Raw genomic sequence first — 19,031 nt, forward strand, 5'->3', positions numbered from 1 at the left:
CTTCACTAACAACGACCTCCGAGGGGTCCAGACACCGCACGACGATGCCTTGGTCATCACAGCCAAAGTGACCAACTTTGAACTACGGCGGATTCTAATCGACACAGGGAGTTCTGTCGACGTATTGTTTGAAGATGCATTCGAAAAGCTCGGCATTGACAAAGAACGACTCACACTAGTTGTTAGATAGTGCTTTTGGTTAGGAGGAAAAAGCAACCTTGGGTGGTTAGGACTTAATTTGATCTGAAAGATGGCCTTGGTTTAAGAAGTCTTGGAAAGAAAAATGCTTTTATATGAAATTTCTTTGAAACATCTCATGGATGATTTAGGTTAGCTACATTATCCACCCATTGACAGAAACGAGGTAGGAAATAGACTACATGAGCCTAATTGATCTAAACAAAGAATCTAATAGCTTTTGGCCAATTTAGAAATTATTCTACCAGTAATAGAAAAGAGAATCACCATCCATGTCCAATTAAATAAACTGATAGTGCTTGCTCTGCTCTAGTACCCTTGGGTTTTATGGCAGGAGGTATCCTTAGATATCCATCTGTGCATCTACCCTTCTATTAGAAACACTTACAACTGCATTGCAGAAATTTGGGCAATCAGACAATGACCCATCATCTCTAAAGATAATTATTTTCACCAATTACTATAGCTGTGGCTGGTTTATGATGGGAAAACCACCCATTATCCCACTTACAGGAAGACTCTAAGACAATATAGAGACATCATTTCATTGAAATGTTTCTTTATACTTGTGACAGCTCACGACCCTTGATTGCGTGGTGGTCCTCAACACATCCTATTATTTTTGCTTAAGTACTAATTGTAATATTGGTGGTTTATCCATACACCATTTCAAGAAGCCATTTGACCAATATTTTGATGCTATGCTTGTCTTACAACTAGTATGGGAACCAATGGATTTTTAGTTTGTATAAATAGTTTGATGCTATACTTATCTTGCAATAATTTTTTATTTTATTTGTTTAAATATTATTTTTTAAACATTTTTATCAATAAAAAAATATTTTTTAAATTATTTTATTACCATTTTTGTCAAAATTAATGTTTTTTAGTTGTTTATCGTATAAATTATAAAAGTTAGACATTTATGAGCGCTTGTGTAGATTACTTCATGAACTGTATATGAGATACTTGGAATCAAAAAGTGTGGCATGGACTGGTCTACACCACGCCTACAGAACGCCACTATGGGTGTGGACTGGAGCAGTCCACACAGTTTGTCCACAGTTCAGAACCATTATGAATTATGGTGTAGTGTGGATTGGTCTTTGATACAGGGTGTGGTATGGACCGGTTCACACCACCCAATTTCTCATCCATATTACAAAACACCCCCTTAATTTCCTACATATTTCAACCATCAATTACCCCTTTGAGTTTTTTAACTTGCTTTTATAGAAGTTGAGGTTGTGTATTAGGAACAGCTAACCACAATACTCCTTCCGTATATAATTAATGTAGACATTCCTCTCTCAATAAACAAGTGAAAATTAAAAAAAAATGTAAGGAGGTTAATAATTATTTAAAAAAAGAAATAAAAGACGGGCCTAGGAAAATGTTTCCGATGCACGCTTGTGAAGCCAATGAGGGGAGTGCAACTGTGCAAGGACTAATTTTGTGAGAAAAAATAATGAGATTGGATTCAGCCAATGCAGGTATGTGATCACACCGTTCATGCATCCTCTTGCAACCTTACATTGGTAAAATCTCCCTATGAAATAAAATACAGAAATAAGGAGATGTTCCTAATACAAGGCTGTAAAGCCTGTTTGAACGGGCTTTGCATTGACTGAAGATGAATTCAAAAATAATCTAGACATATGGCATGTCTACATAAATCTCGGAACTCATTCACGTGATGTGATGAGTTGGAACAAGCCAATGATTGTATACTTGGTTGAGATTGGCTTCAGTCAGTACAAGGCCCGTTCGTACAACGTTCAAACAGTTTTTACAGCCTTGCATTAGGAATATCTCCACACTTCTGTGCTTTATTTCATGGGAGATATTCTCAATGCAAGGCTATAATGGGTATTCGAACAGACTGAATCCGGTTTCCACTTGGTCCCTGAATTTTCTGGCTTACTAAAATCTCCCCTCAAATTTAATTGTTTAATTGCAATCACTTTCCTTGTAGTATCTTTTGGCACAGCTCAAATTTTCTAATAAGAGTCCTAAAATAATCATGCAGTTATTTTTAGGCTGATTTTAATAAAAATAATACAAATTTTATAAAAAACAAAAAAAAAGAATTTAAAATTATAGTTTTACCTTTCGGGTGAAAGAAAACATTGCCGTATTCAGAAGGGTCGAGTTCGAACAGTCTTTATAGTCCTTTTAAATAAAGTATAAAAGTACAGTTTTCCGCGCAGCCTCCTTTATTTAGGTAGATCTAAGACGATGGCTCTACCACGGTTGACTAATAAAAATAAAAAGCACCACCCACCACCCCAAATAGTTTTGCTTTCAAATTGAAGACTCCCAATATTGTTCCTGTTCTCTGTTCCTGATGAAGATGGGAGGAGTTCAGCCTGCTGGTGGTCATGAGTTCTCTCTTTCCATACCCTTGTTGCCCGACAAAGAACAACTCCAGAACGATCACGATGTGGGTGATGAAGCTCATCATGCGGAGCAGAAGTACACTCACCACCACCACAAAGCTACAGGCACAACTTCCTACTTCAAGACTTGCCTCAATGGCCTCAACGCTTTGTCAGGTTCTTCTTCTTTCTTCTCCTGTTTTCATCTTTGAATTAGTTGTTTTCTGGTACATCGATCATGTGCTGAATTTGTGGCACACACCATCATCACCATTAATCTCGTCGCATCACACAGCTCTTTGACCAAAAATACCTCGGATCTAGTTGAAGGGCAAAATGAGACCTGGAATTCTTGTGCAAGTGCGAGATTAAGAGCTTTGGCTGATATTTTCCCTCGTACTGTGTTCAGTTTGATAGAAATTAAGAGAGAAAGAAATAAGTGAGGGAAAGTTCCTAAGGCTCAGTTTAGAGAGAGTACAAATACAAATATGTGCACTGCAAATACATACAAAATATAAGGTTTTGTATTCTATAAATTTGTATTTCTACTCCTTCCAAACTGAGCCTAAACTTCAGTTTAGAATGAATATCAATACAAATATGTAGACTGCAAAACCTTCTAATTTATATTATTTTGTATATATTATTCCTTTCAAATTGAGCCTAAAGAAATTTTACAAAATGTGTTGTAACTTTTCTTCTTGTGATTTAGGAGCTATGATAAACCATTTTGGGATCTGGTGGCGAATCAATCATTTATCAAAAAAAAAAAGTATCCCAAGGAATGCACCTTCGAGTGTGTAAGTACAGGATGGCAGCACATCTGCTGCCACCACAGTCGCTTATTATGGCATGAACATAGGGTCACCGGTTGGTTATAACATGCCCTGAAACCCCCAACTCCAAAAGAAAAGATGTGAGGGAGAAGAAAGAGAGGATAAAGTAAGAGAGAGCAGAAGAAAGTTTTCTACCAAAACAAGGGGTAAATTTTTTAAATTATCCCTGTTTTTTAGTTAATTGACAAACTCTATTCTTATTGTTTAACTATTGTCTTAAATCACCCCTATTGTTTCTAATAATTGACTAGCTCTACCTTGTCGTTAGCGTACATAAATATTCCGTCAAAATCCGTACATATGTAACACCACGTGACGTATAAATTTTTTTTAAAACCCAATATTACCATTTATTTTTCTTCTGTAAGTCAGGTAAGAATCACCACCCAATTTTCAGATCCAGCGTTTCAGAGGAGGGAGGAAGACACACACACGGGAGAGAGAGAGAGAGAGAGAGAGAGAGAGACAGAGAGGACTTGGTCACTCGCCATCGCTGGCTACCCTTACTAGCCTAGTTCGTCGTTGCCGGAGAATGATAAAAATGACGAGATTGCTGAAGCCTTCCACTGCTAGCTTATGCTCGGCATTGACTTGTCGGAGATTGCTAGTTTGTTGGTGGCGCCGGTGCCTGAGTTCTCCGGAGAAGATAAAGTCAAAAAAAAGGTTGCCACCTGTCGTTGCTAGCTTATGCTTGACGTTGACTTGTCAGAGATTGCTAGCTCGTTGGTGGCGATTGAGCTATAGATAGATTGAGACTCTAAGAGTGACTGAGAAGTATTGATGAAGGAGGGAAAGGGTTAATCGAGTTAGGGACTTAGGGTTTAGAAATTATATAAAAAGTCGGGCTGGGCAGGGCCCACGAACAGGTCTACCAGTCGTTCCCTTACTTGTTCATCCCCAATTTGAAGTAAAAATGTAAAGGTGCGCATCCTTTGAAGCTCACCTAAAGGCTGTTGCAGTGGTTGTTTTTATTCCAACATGTGTATCTAAAACCAATATTTAGCATTCCCTTTGCCAGCCCATTTGTTGTTTGTCATCAGATGCCGTCTATAATTAATTGATGAAATTTGAGTGATTTAGGTGTTAGATATTTGAACGACATAACCGATAAGTATGTAGGAATGGAGAAAGAGATACGGGGGTTGAGAAGGCGACATGCTGTGAAGGTGATGGAGTCGTTTCTGAAGGATGGTAAGAAGGGGAGGGGAAGCTGGAGATAGATCTAAAAGCAAAATAGGGAGCCATTCTGATTTTCATCCGGAGGAAGAGAGTCCATCAAATCCATCAAAGTGGATGTTTTTCGGGAAGAGCTTGTTCGATGAGGAAGACGCCCATGTTTAGGCTCGTCCAACTTGGTTTGTCATAGATCAAATCTGTCCACCCGTGGACCACCATGTTGTGCTCCTTGTACCTCCTCTCCAATGGTAGCTTGAACTCCATGTAAAGGGGAAGGGGTCTTCGAACATAGTATCTGCCATATTGAAGGCTTTAGGGGAATAGCTGATGGAGGGATGGTTCTTATTTGAAAGTCTTATTCTCTGAATTGGAACTCTCACTTATCGATTCACACCACCTAAGACAGGTTAATTCGTCACTCTTCTTTTTCCCAAGTATTAAAGTAGGGATACGTAAAAAGATATTACAGTAGTAAGCATAAGAGTAAAATGAATCAAATTAACTAAAGTTTTAAGATATTTTTGCCTTAAAAAAGAGGGAAATTTAGTGCGGTGGTCGAAGGAAAGGCAGGAAAAGACGAACAGTGAGCACTGTTCGTTTGTTGCGGGATTCACGAGATTACATCCTAGTGTTTTAAAAGCCTTTTGATACTTTTGTAATTATACCTTTTTCTTCTTCAACTCTTAACTTTTTTGGACATCGCAATTCGCAAGTAGATAGATGTTGTTTATTTAGAATCTTCTAACAAGAGAACAAAAATGTATGTCTAAAATAGAGTTGGCCTGCTAGAATTGCTGGTTAGGCAAATAGGCATTAGTTTTTTTATTTTTTTCTTTTTATCTGTCAAAGATATAAATAAAGTGGATCACCTTGTTATTCCTTTCTTAGGACTTGGGATACTATCAATTCCATATGCACTATCAGAGGGAGGGTGGTTGAGCTTGATACTTCTTTTTGCTATTGCAAGTGCAACATTCTACACAGGGTTGCTGCTTAAAAGATGCATGGGTGTAGATTCACATATCAAAACTTATTCTGACATTGGCGAGCGTGCATTTGGTCACCAGGGAAGAATGGTGATCTCAATTTTCATGTATCTGGAGTTGTATTTGGTTGCAACAGGATTCTTGATTCTAGAAGGAGACAACTTACACAATATGTTTCCAGAAATATTATTACAAGTTGCGGGATTAAGAATAATTGGTGGAAGACAAAGTTTTGTTATAATCGTTGCCCTCATAATTTTGCCTTCAGTGTGGTTAGAAGACTTGAGCATTCTTTCATACATCTCTGCCGGTGGGGTCTTGGCATCAGCTATTGTCATTGGCTCTGTTGCCTGGGTCGGTGCAATTGATGGAGTAGGATTTCATGAAAAGGGAAGGCTTCTAAATTTGAGTGGAATCCCCACTGCTGTTAGTTTATATGCTTTCTGTTATTGTGCACATCCAATGTTTCCTACCTTATATACTTCTATGAGACACAAGCATCAATTCTCTAAGGTAAACTAAAACCAATTGGGTCCAGAAGATTTCAGAGCAGCGAAAACATTGATCATTTCTGAATTTTATCTTCCTTCTCCCTATTGCAGGTGATGGTGCTCTGCTTTATTCTCTCTACGATTGGTTATGCATCAATCGCTGTTTTGGGGTATCTCATGTATGGATCAAATGTAGCATCTCAAGTCACACTGAACCTACCAAACGAAAAGCTTAGCTCAAAGATAGCAATATATACCACTCTCCTCAATCCCATTACAAAATATGCATTAGTGATTACTCCTATAAGGGAAGCTGTGGAGAATTCTCTGCCATATGCTTACAAGAGCAGATGCATTAACCTCCTGGTAAGGACTATGTTGTTGATGAGCACCGCAATTGTGGCCTTAATGGTTCCATTTTTCGGGTATTTGATGGCCCTGGTTGGAGCATTTCTAAGTGTCACAGCTTCAATTATACTGCCATGCTTGTGTTACCTAAAGATATCTGGCAATTATCGGAGATGGGGGTATGAGTTTGTCTTTATAATGGGGATTATATTAATTGGTCTGTTAGTTGTAGTCGTAGGTACTTACACATCTCTAAAACAAATAATAGGCCATTTATAAATTTATTAGTAGAGATGTTTTGACAATACTTGTTATGCACTCCTCCATATTCAATTTGTCCAACAAGTATGAAGATATTGCCAAGAAGCAGGATACGTCATGATCAATATATTAGACCATGTGAACTGTGAAGTGGCGTTGGTTTATATGTTACCATCCGGGGTGGTGTTTGGCATTCTGCAATTTATCTTTCCTTGTCTTGGACTATAATATATTAGCAATGCAATGTACCACTTAATTCTTCAAAGTTTTTTTTTTTTTTGGTTATTAATTAAACAAGTTTGGTAAAGATATATTGTCTAGGCATTTAAAGTTTTTATTAACAAATTTTGTTAGGCATTACCCATTAACAAATTTTGGTAAAGATATAGTCTAGGCATAATCCATTAACAAATTCATTACTGAGATAATCATTATCCAATTACAACTCGGATAATCTCGTGTACAGCTAACACCCCCCTCAAGCGAAACTGGGGGAGCTACAGTGATCTTGTCACGAAGAGAACTGAACCGATTAACATGAAGACGTTTGGTGAAAATATCTGTTGTCTGATCGATAGTGGACAAAAAACACACTTGAAGTTGCTTTTGTTGGACCTAGTCTCGTACAAAATGATAATCTAATGCAATGTGTTTGCTGCGGGCATGGTGAGCGGGGTTAGAGGCAAGGTATGTAGCTCTGGTATTGTCACACCACATGATGGGAGGAGAGGAGGGAGGCATGTCCAACCCTTGAAGTAACATCTGAAGCCAAGTTAGTTCCGCAGCAAGATGAGCAAGAGAGCAGTATTTTGCCTCTGTACTAGAGCGGGAAACCGTTGGCTGCTTCTTGGATGCCCAAGACACCAAGTTAGGTCCATAGTAGATGCAATACCCGCCACGAGAATGCCGATCGTCAGGGCAACCAGCCCAGCTGGAGTCACTAAAACCATGTAATTGAAAGGATGAACTCTTGGTAATAGTGAGACCCAAATGAAGGGTGTGTTTGACGTAGCGCAGGATGCGCTTAACAGCGACCCAATGAGATACAGACGGCTGAGACATAAATTGAAATACTTTGTTCATGGAGTACGCTAAATCAGGTCGTGTCACTGTAAGATATTGAAGGGCACCTACAGTGCTACAAAGCAGAGAGGGATCCTCAAAGGGTGAGGAAGGATCTGCAACAAGCTTGGTACTAATGGCCATCGGTGTGGAACATGGCTTGGCTTCGGTCATCTTTGTGCACTTTAGAATCTCATAAGCATATTGAGATTAAGAAAGATGAAGATTAGTAGATGTCTATGTACATTGAATGCCAAGAAAGAAGTAAAGTGGGCCGAGATCACGTAAAGAAAATTCATTGGAGAGGCGATCAATAATGGACTGAATCATTGAAGCATTGGAACCATTAATGATGATGTCGTCCACATACACCAGAATGAGAGTGATATATGAAGAGCGAAGCCTCAGCTTTCGATTCTGTGAATCCCTGAGCAAGAAGAGAATCTCGCAATGTTGTAAACCAGGCTCTTGGAGATTGGCGAAGGCCATAGAGAGAGCGATGAAGCTTACACACATGATTTGGATATGAAGAATAAGCAAAATCCAGCGGTTGGACCATGTAGACTTCTTCGTCAAGGAGACCATGGAGGAAAGCATTACTTACATCCAATTGACGAGTGGTCCAAGAGAGAGAAACAACCATGGCAAGGATTAAGTGCACAGTGATTGGTTTAACAACTGGACTAAAGGTGTCTTCAAAATCAATGCCTTCCTATTGGTGATAGCCTTTAGCAACAAGGCACGCCTTGAAGTGCTCAATAGACCCATTAGACTTGTGTTTGATATTGTAAACCCAGTGGCAGCCAATAGCTTGTTTGTTAGATGGAAGAGGAACCAAAGACCATGTATTATTTTGCAGAAGACATCAAATTCAGCATTCATAGCTCCATGCCATTGAGGATCTCTTGCTGCCTATGTATATGATGTAGGTTCATCATCGTCCATCGTATGAGAAAACATAGCATATTTCAGATTTGGGCGATAAATACCAGATTTGGATCTGGTCTACGTGGCATGGGATGATGTGGCAGTGGACTCGTAATGAAGAGGTGGCTGAGAGAGTGTTGCAATAACCTCATGAGTTAAAGATGATGGACTAGAAGGAAAACCAGATTCTGTATGAGATGGAGATGGCAATTCAGCACCAGATGGAGGAGAAACCAACGAAGACAGATCAGTGGAGCGATTATCAGTAGCATCATTACTGTCATGGTGAGGTGCCGAGGCATGACGGACTATCGGAGGAGGGCCCAATAATGATGGGGATGGTCGTTGTTCCACCTTTGGGGAGGATGCCAATCTTGCATAGGAGAATGAATTTTCATGAAACAACACATCTCTAGAAGTGTAAATGCAGCGAGTGGGAACATGAAGACAGTGATATAGCCCTTATGATCATCTGTATAGCCAATAAAGGTGCACAATTCTGATCAAAAATTGAATTTCTCTTTGTTGTAAGGCTTGAGATTTGGATAGCAATCACAACCGAAAACTCTTAGTAAACAGTAATCTGGGGACTTACCAAATAAGAGCTCAAGTGGGGACGCATGGCCGACATTCCGTGATGGGAGTCAATTGATCAGGGAGACGGCGGTGGTAAAGGCTTCCAACCAAAAGGAACAAGGTAGGTTTGCTTGAGCAAGAAGGGTCAGCCCGATGCCAACAATGTGTCAGGGTTTTCGTTCCACAACACCATTTTTGGCATGAGAGTGAGGGCAACTGAATCGTTGGATGATACCTGAAATTTTGAGGTAGGATTTGAATTTTAGAAATTCACCCCCTTCATCGGATTGAAACATTTTAATGGGTCTATCGAATTGTATTTCAACCATTGTGCGAAATAAAATGAAGGTATGGAGTGCCTCAGATTTCAGGTATAAGGGGTATATCCATGTATATCTACTATGTGCATCTATGAATGAGATATAATATGGTGACCATTAGTAGAAGCAATAGGGGTAGGGCCCTACAAATCTGAATAAATTAACTGAAGTGGTTCAGAAATGACACTTGTAGAAGGAACATAAGGAAGACGATGATGTTTTCCTTTAGAACAAGAAGAACAGAAACTAAATGTGGGTTTGGTAGTGATAGGTTGCAGATGACGTTGAAGTATATCATGCACCAAATAGACGTGTGGATGTCCTAGTCTCCGATTCAAACTATTTGCAATCGTTCGAACTCCTACCAAGGCCATTGGTCCCTTATTTTGAGCTTTATTAGTGGTAGTAGATAAGTGATAAAGACCATCTTTAATTGGTCCAGTGAGAAGAGGTGTCCCCAGCTGTTTGTCCTTCATGGTAAAACCAAAAGCATCAAATTCAAATGAGACGTCATTGTCTTCACAAAATTGCGTAAATTATGTTTAATCTCAGGCACATGTAAGAGTCTATTCAATTTGAAAGTATGAGAATTGGAATGTCAGAGTGAACTTCCAATATGTTGTATATGCAAACCTGTACTGTCCACTTCTGTGACCTTATCATTGCCTTGATATTCAGAATGAAGAGAAAGATTGTTGAGGTTTGATGTCAGATGGTTTGTGGCTCCAGTGTCGGGGTACCAGTTAGTGTCAGAAAAATCTTATGTATTTGAAGCAATCAAAGCTTTGGATTGTGGCAGAGAATTAGAAACTTGATAAGTAAGATCAAATCGGTAATAGCATGAGAAAGCAGAATGACTCAAGCGGCCACAGACCTAACAAGTGATCTTAGGTTGTGACTGAGAAGAGGGATGGCTACCATGACCACGACCGCCACTTCTACCTCCTCGGGATGGAGCACCACCATGTCCCTTGTTTGGAGAGTTGTTATTTTAAGAAGGTTTGTTGGAGGGACGATGTGTGGCAACACTAGCGGCCATGTTGAATTTTGATGAAGTGCAATGTCATTCTAGTCACCATTCGTGTTGAAGGAGCAAACCATGGAGTTCTTCAAGGGAGACGGGATCAGCACGAGTAGTGATGGCTGTTACTAGGAAGTCGTAGTTAGGTCCTAGTCCTCCAGTAGTGTATAAAATGATATCTTCAGTGGATAGTGTTTGTCCAACAACAGAAAGAAAATCTGTGAGCATTTTGATTTTCTACAGGTATTCTGACATTGGCTTTGACCCCTTCTATATATGATGCAAATCATTTTTTAGTTGCATGATGTGAGCCATTGAGGTAGAAGCATACACACGGTGGAGACTGCTCCAGGCTTCATGACAAGATCTGCAACCTACTACTTGAGCAAGAGCACTCTTAGATAGAGTTGCTAGTAACCAGCTCAACAGCAACTTATCATGAGTTTGCCACTGAACATAATCTAGATTCATGGCTGAAGTCCTTACGCCATCTTTTTCTATGGTGATTGTGCGTTCAGGACATCTATTGGAGCCATTGAGATATCCCATCAATCCAAAGCCATCGAGCAATGGCTCACATTGAGCTTTCCAGAACAGAAAGTTGTGTTTATTGAGCTTTATCAAAATGAGGTTGGATAGATTTTCTAAGGGAGAAATAGCTAATGAGAGGGAGAAGGTTTGGGTTGAGGAAGAGGATGAGGCCATGGGGCTTTCAGCTCGGATACCAAGATAGAACTAGGATGATTTGGGGATCAAAAACTAATGATCTGATTGTATCCATTTGGTGTATATATACACAATGATTACAAGAGATAATGATGGAGGTTACAAGAGATAATGAGATAATGATGAGGTTCAGTGAGGGTTACAAGAGTTAATGAGATAATGATGAGGTTCAGTGAGGGCTGAGATAATCATTATCCAATTACAATTCAGATGGATAATCTCGTGTACAGCTAACACTCTTTTGATCTTGACAAACTATGAACTTTGATGAACTTCTTATTGCAGTACGAGGAATGCAAATCTTACTTTCGTGCAATGTTGTTAGGGCTGATTCTAGCTAGTTTGATCTATTTATAATTTGATCGAATATGAACACACCTCTATCCAATTTGATAGGCATCAAAGTATGTTACCCCCTTCCCAAAGTCCGTGGCTGTGGAAATCGAATCCATGCCTATACTAGAGCGAATCAGTTAACAAACCAACTGATTTAGTGGGTCAAAGTCTCCATCCAATATAACTGAATCAATCAAACTTTTCAGCACATTGGTCATGGTGTCATGTTGCTTTATTGAAACCCAAAATTCTTACTCACTTTTTCTACTCACACTCTAGCCTATCTGCCACGAATTGCAGCCACATATCCCCAATTCAAGATGTTGATGTGTGATTGCATTGTACGATAGAAATCGTGGATAGAAGTAGTAGGCAAGAAATCCCCTCATAATATAGAAATTGTTTCTTATTTTTCATATGGGAACTCATCGTTACATTCCTAACCAATCCTACCTCTACTAGATCTTCTTATCCAAGGCTTTAAAAACCAACCCGGAAACGGAACTGTTGTGGCCACCGGTTTTTGGGTCATTGGTTTGACCGTCTAGGTTGAATGGTTTGGACGATTTACATTATTAGGATAAATGTTGGTATTAGTGTTTTAGACTTTTATTTTTATGAGAAAGAGGTTGTGGTTGCCGGCTAAGAAAGAAAGAAAGAAGAAGAAAAGAAGAAAAGAAAGAAAGAATGGAAGAAGAAAAAGAAAAAAAAAAGGAAAGGAAAGAGGGAAGAGAAGGAAGAGGAAGAGGAGGATTCGCCCTTCACCACCGATGAGGATGGCAACGGTGACTACAACGACAATAGAAATGCAGATTTCAGATATGAGATATGAGATATGAGATCTGATTTCTCTCTGGTCTCCAACCTGTGCAATCTTCTTCTTCTTCTTCTTCTTCTTCTTCTTCTTATCTCTGTTGTACCTGGATATCAGATCAGAGATCGTTCTTGTCTCAAACTTAAGATGTTTTTCTCTTTTTTTGTGGTACCCATGAACCGTTGTCCGAGTCAAACGAGTTGATGGTTCAACTGCCCGGGTCAGCAGTTCTCTGACCAAGTCAATGGGTTTTGGCCTAGGAACGGATCAAGGGTGAAACAGAACCAGTTGCCTAGACTGTTTTCAGGTCGAACAGTCCAATCGTCTAGATCAACAACAGTTCAAAATCATTGATCTTATCTATAAACCAGTGTACAGAAGATTATAAGTGATAACCATATTTTTTTATTGCATTCAAACGACAATAGGGAAATGTTTCTTTTGAAATTTGTTTTAGATGGACTTTGAGAGATCAAATCAGCCCCTCACAAGATTGCCCCCCACAACGTCCCACAACACATCCCCGCCGTGTATTGGGAACATCTCTGTGTTAATACCAGAAACAATGATGTCATCATCGGGAGATGTTCCCAATACACAGCGGGGATATGCTGTGGGATGTTGTGGGGGGCTGATTTGAACTCAGCCTTCCATGAACATTGAGAATATGAGACCATCCGTTATTTCAAAACTAATACTCTTCTTTACATGAAAAATCAAAGAATTTGATACTTGACAATTTCATGAAAAAAAAGGTTTGTTACATGGGTTATAGCGAATTGGTATGTATTACCACTTAACTGATTTATTTACGCAAATTCCATCCTTACACATTTCAATTGTAGTTGATTTTAAGATACACACTGCAGGTTGCAGAGTTCTTTTGAGTTTGTGAAGAAAAAATAAAAGAAGTTGAGCCTCCACAAGCTAGAGACAAAGGAAAGAAATCAAACCAACAGATAATGTGTCCCACAAGAATGAACTTTGGATGCCAGATAGAAATCATTTCCACCATCGATTGCTTACACTTAGGTCATGTTTGGTTCAATTCTCATTTTTTTTTTATTCCTACCCAAGATGAAATTCTAAAATGGACAAGAATGGGTAAAAATAGGCAAAATGAGAAAATATTCCTATGAACTAAACACTTTTTTCCTAAGAATGAATTCTCTTTAGACTGACAAGTGCCCTATGTTGCTCATTTTCATTCTTAAAATAATAATAATAATAATAATAATAATAATAAATTGTGCTAGTATTTATAAACCACCAACCTAGGTCTCCAAAATTGTTGGCATAGATATTTACCGGTGGATGGCTAACAGTCAATATTTACCAGTTGGCATAGATGTTTTGTAAATGTACTTCTATAAAATTACTTTACTTTCGCAAAAGTACTTTTCATAAATTTACTTTTATAAAAGTGCTTGTAGAAGTACTTTTATAAAAGTGCTTTCGTAAAAGTATTTTACTCTCACAAAAGTACTTTTCATAAATTTACTTTCATAAAAGTACTTTTCATAAATTTACTTTCATAAAAGTGTTTTTGTGTAAAAGTACTTTTGTAAAAGTGTTTTTATAAAAGTACTTTCATAAAAGTACTTTTGTAAAAGTGGTTTCACAAAATTAAACATCTATTGCAAAAGTTTTGCGGGCAGGGTTTCCTCAAAGAATGAAAATGAGCAAGATGGGACATGATTATTTTTCATGCCACAGGCTATTCAATTTTTGTGCTATGGGGCTAATTTTTCATTCTAAAAAGAATGTGGCCCATGGCAAGAATTTTGTAACCAATCACTCTAATATTATTCATTCTTGCCCATTCTTGCCTAGAATGAACAAGAATTAAAAGAATGAGGTCCAAAGCAATAAACCAAACATAGCCTATTGTTGGAATTTCGAGGAGCCATGTCATTCTTGTCTAGCTAGTCATTGGAATTTTGACAAGATAAAGTGCAATTCTTCAAGGCCATCATACTGATTTTTAGGGAGTAATTCATATATGCTTTTGGCTTGGAATTCATTCCAAGATGCTGATGATTACTTTTAGGGGTGAGCATTCGGTTTATTCGGTTAAAAACTGAACCGAATAAACAGAAATTTAAAAACTGAAATAAAAAATGAAAACCAAACAAAACCAAAATAACCGAAACCAAAATTTTCGGTTCGGTTTTTAGTTATTTCGATTAAAAATCAAATTTAACTAATAATATATATATATATATGATATTATAATATATATTATGAAATTTCATGATAATACAATATATATATATATAAATATATATAGCATATTATATATTATATGTTATATATTTTACATTATGAGGGCATTCTTTTTTCAGATTTTGAGAGAGGGGAAAGTTGATCAATGGGATTTTGGTTCCCATTGACCAAGAATCCCATGTTCTTTTTTTAGATTTATGTGGGGACCAATGAAGTTTATTTTCCTAGGTATCACTTACTCGGGTAAGTGATACCCGAGTAAGTGAGAATGTTGCCAACACTTAGGGAGAATGTTGGGTAAATAACTTTCTCACCTAGGTGGGTAAATAACTTTCTCACCTAGGGAGAATGTTGCCAACACTTGAATGGGACAAAAATGCCTCTTTTAATAATGGATTTTTATGGCTAAAATGGTCATTGCCTTATTTACATGAGAAATAAAAGAACATGGGTAAATGCATTTATCCGGGTAAGTGTTTCCCATGAAAAATTTACCCAAATAACTACATTTACTTGGATAAGTAACTTACCAAAAAGCGAATGAGACCTTTATATTACATATTATATAATGAATTTCGATTAATTCGGTTTTTTCAATTAATCGAATTTCTAACTTTAAAAATCAAAATTCCTAAAAATCGAACTAATCAAACCGAATTACCCAAAAACCGATCCGAAAAAATCGAAACCAAAATTTTTGGTTTTAACCGAATAATGCTCACCCTTAGTTACTTTCATGCTACTTTGGTAAATGACATCAGTTAATTCTTTAAGACCCGGTTTGCTTGGTAATAAGTAACTTGAGAAAATGCATTTATTCGGATAAATGTTACTTGAAAAATTGTTATCAGGTAAGTACATTTATTTATGTTCTTTTTCTAGATGGGTAAGTAAGTGAATTTCCTGAAAGATCCCTAAGTTTTCTTTTTTTTTTTTTTCTTTGTAACTGATATTTTAATCCTATACACTTTGGAAAATTATTTCTCATCTCCATGAATAAGTAACTTAACCACCTCTCCAAGTGGACTTTCAAAAGAAACCACCTCCCAAGTGGGTAAAACTTTCCAAAGTAATTTGCCGAAAACTTATGCAAGTAAAAGTTTTGTTTCCATAGAACTCATACTTCACTAGTAAAAGAACATGACTTTCATGCTGTAAATTATCCAACAATGGCTTGGAATTGATTTCAATATGCTACTAATCCAAAGTCATTTGTGAATTGGTGGAGAGACAACCTAACATTTCAGGTTTGTATGGAGATTTGGCAATTAAAAGGGGGAAATGAAAAAAAAAAACAGCACTAACCTCAACCTCAGTTGCACGATTTTCTCAAGCTTCGATAGATTAACCTCCTCAATAATGTTTCAATGGTGCTACTCTAGAACAAGTTTTGTATGCAGGGAGGGTTTTGTTTCTAAAGTCATAAACTCATAATATGAGAGTTGCAAGGGGTATTTTTGAGATAGAAATTGTGAGACCATGCCCTTTTACGTGTAATGTGGGCCACGGGCTGTTTGCACCGTAGCGGGTCGTGCTTGGCCCAAGGCCCGAGTCAACATGATTTAAAAGAAAAAGAAAAAATAATAATGAAAATTTAAAACAAATTAACAGCATAGGCAATACATTGAAAAAACTTAAAATTTTATTCTATATGAATTTTCACGTATACAACTATTTATATATGAAATAAAAAAATAAAATTGAAATAGATTACAACAATGCCCTGGCCACGAGCCAACATGATTTTTTTAAGAAACATTTAAAATAAATTAACAAGATAAAAATAAATGGTATAATAAAATTTAAAACATATGAAATAATAAAATAATATAATAGTATAATAGTATAATAAAATGAAATTGAAATAAAATAGTATAAAATAAAATTATATATATGTGGATTGTGGGCAACATGGCCCACGGGCCATAAACCCTCGAACCAGCCCAGACCAGGGCATTACCGGGTGCAAACTGCAAGGGTATTTTAGTAATATGCAAACTACAGAGTGTAGTTTAATAAATATGACAAATTACAGGGCGTTTCTTAGTAAATGACACTTTGAAAAAAAAGGAAAATATTCTGTTTGCCACGAAGGGTGGGGTGGGGGAGGCCGGGACGGGACGGGAGGGGGAGTATGAGCTACTCCGTTCTGTGCTCCACGTCCCACGAGGCCATCAGGTCATGTACAACAAATAAAATGAAATGGTAATTAAATTCACCCACAAACAATTAGTTTCCTTTTAATTAGGAAACTGAAATAGTGAAATGTAAGCCACTCTCCGGTTGTGGAACATGGGCGCCACGCCAGGCCGTGCATCGCACGGGTCTTCCCTAATATTTCTAAAACGGGAGATGGCTGAAGTAGCAGAAACCCTCAGAGGTCAGAGCTTTGAACGCAAGACATGACAGACATGCCTTTGGAAATCGGAGCAGTCAATCCAAAGTCTAACGTTTCCGAACAAGAGCCGATGGGCGAAGGCAAAAAACCAGAATTTAATGGAGATCAGTCGTCCACGAAGATCTCAAACGACGATACGAAGCGACCGAGAGAAGGCAGCGAATCAGAAGAAGAGGATGAGATTTCAAAGAAACAGAAGATCGAAAAGTTAGTAGAAGAAGAATGCCTTGACAAATTACAACAAAACGAGGAAGAAGAGGAGGTGAAAGAAGCAGAAAAAGAAGAAGAGAAGAAAACAGAACCTGTTAGTGTCGGTCCTAAGAATTTCAGTTCATCGGAGGAGATTTTTAATTACTTCTACAAGTTCCTTCATTGCTGGCCTCCAAATGTCAACGTCAACCAGGTATTTTTTTTATTAAATTTTCGATTATGGATTTTATGGAGTTTCAGATTTCCTTATCAGTTTTATCACTTTATCTCTGCTTCGATTAGAAATCAATCATCCCAATCAACCACATATGAATATCTTAATGAATGTATATTATTTTGATCCCTGTAAATGCATCTTGGAAATGTTACAACTACACATCAGTGCCATATTTGCGCTTCAACTTTAATTATTATTCAAAAGACGCACTTGGTACAAGAGATTCAGTTTGGAACGTGAGTACCACATTTTGCTTGGGGTTTCTGGAGGGAAGCATATGTGCCTAATAGCACCTACATTAAGTTCCTTAAAGAAGTGTAGTATAAGCTATCCCATTTTTTTTCCTTGACTGCTCCAATGAAGCACGGAAATCCTCTATAAACTCCCACTCTTACAAAGGTGATATAACTAGTACTTTATTTTTCTCTTGTATGTTTTATCTGTTTTACACTAAAAAAGGGAAAAAGGATTTTGGTGAAGTGGAAAAGTTAGAACATTATGGAAAAGAATTTGCATGATGTGATCAGTATGAGGTTTGATCCATGTATATTCAAAATGATCATGACAACCCAGAGGACTGTTATATCTTTGAGTCTCAGAGTAGGCACTAAGGATGACTGATTTGAATCAAGAACACATTTAAGATAACGAAAGATTGTAATTCACCTGAAGACCGAATAACACCTACTGCCACTTGGTGGTATGTATCAGCATGAGCAATGAAAAGTGAATTAAAGCTAGAAAGCTGGAAACTTTGTTGAGGCCACATTATCAATCACATTTTAGAGAATCTACCCAAAAACCAAAATCCTTTTTTTCCTCTGATATCTATAGTTGTTGCCATTGAGTAAGAAATTAGGAATTCGGTTCGATTTCAACCACATCAGGGTTTTTTTTTTTTTTTTCACTTTCATTTCTTTGTTTTTATTAGTATGGCAACACCAAGTAGTTGATTGTCAAGCAATGTAATTTCTGTCGTGCACATAATGTACCCATTTGACGATTCTAATTATATTATTCACTCAATAATAATGGTTCTGCAGTATGAGCACATGATGTTGTTGAACTTGCTAGAGAAGGGCCATGCTGATGCAGAGAGGAAACTAGGAGGAGGAGTCGACGCTTTTCAAGTCCGTTACCATCCATTGTGGAAAAAGCGATGCTTCTTTCTCATAAGGCAGGATGAATCTGTTGATGACTTCAGTTTCAGGAAGTGTATAGATCACATACTCCCATTACCTGAAAGCATGAAAGTGAATTCGGATGTTAACAAGGTTTTGGGTGGAAGTAAGGGTGGACGCCATCAGAAGGTGGGTGGAAGATGTGGGCGTGGCAGTAGAAGAGGAAACTGGTCTAGAAATTGAGATTGAATAATAATTACTAGGTTTTGTATCTTGCTTTAAAACGAAAGACTATGAGAAAAAAGTAGGAATCACTTTTTTATGTTATATTTAGCCGAATGGCTTTGTTTATTTGCAACTTTGCTTGTCCATAGTTCATTTATATAATGCCTTAAATTGTTTG

At 37.7% G+C, this 19,031-nt stretch overlaps 2 protein-coding genes across 2 annotated transcripts; both read left to right on the forward strand.

Annotated features, from left to right (window-relative positions):
- The first annotated feature begins 2,417 nt into the window (after positions 1 to 2,417).
- On the forward strand, positions 2,418 to 6,909 carry LOC104598125 (amino acid transporter AVT1I-like). Its single transcript, XM_010260039.2, has 3 exons — positions 2,418 to 2,753; positions 5,477 to 6,087; positions 6,177 to 6,909. Exons 1-3 carry the CDS (start codon positions 2,546 to 2,548, stop codon positions 6,690 to 6,692), a joined length of 1,335 nt encoding a protein of 444 aa, XP_010258341.1. The 5' UTR covers positions 2,418 to 2,545; the 3' UTR covers positions 6,693 to 6,909.
- A 10,011-nt stretch (positions 6,910 to 16,920) lies between these two features.
- Positions 16,921 to 19,031, forward strand: LOC104598124 (uncharacterized). The gene is made up of 2 exons (XM_010260038.3): positions 16,921 to 17,483; positions 18,551 to 19,031. Exons 1-2 carry the CDS (start codon positions 17,085 to 17,087, stop codon positions 18,869 to 18,871), a joined length of 720 nt encoding a protein of 239 aa, XP_010258340.1. The 5' UTR covers positions 16,921 to 17,084; the 3' UTR covers positions 18,872 to 19,031.

This window comes from Nelumbo nucifera, chromosome 4 (genome assembly GCF_055504915.1).
Source record: "Nelumbo nucifera cultivar China Antique chromosome 4, China Antique-T2T, whole genome shotgun sequence".
Lineage (NCBI taxonomy): Eukaryota > Viridiplantae > Streptophyta > Magnoliopsida > Proteales > Nelumbonaceae > Nelumbo > Nelumbo nucifera.

Coding starts and splice junctions, on each gene's coding strand:
- LOC104598125 (XM_010260039.2), top strand. CDS start 2,546: ATGAAGATGGGAGGAGTTCAGCCTGCTGGTGGTCATGAGTTCTCTCTT. Junction 2,754..5,476: donor TGGCCTCAACGCTTTGTCAG/GTTCTTCTTCTT, acceptor TTCCTTTCTTAG/GACTTGGGATACTATCAATT. Junction 6,088..6,176: donor ACAAGCATCAATTCTCTAAG/GTAAACTAAAAC, acceptor TCCCTATTGCAG/GTGATGGTGCTCTGCTTTAT.
- LOC104598124 (XM_010260038.3), top strand. CDS start 17,085: ATGACAGACATGCCTTTGGAAATCGGAGCAGTCAATCCAAAGTCTAAC. Junction 17,484..18,550: donor CAAATGTCAACGTCAACCAG/GTATTTTTTTTA, acceptor ATGGTTCTGCAG/TATGAGCACATGATGTTGTT.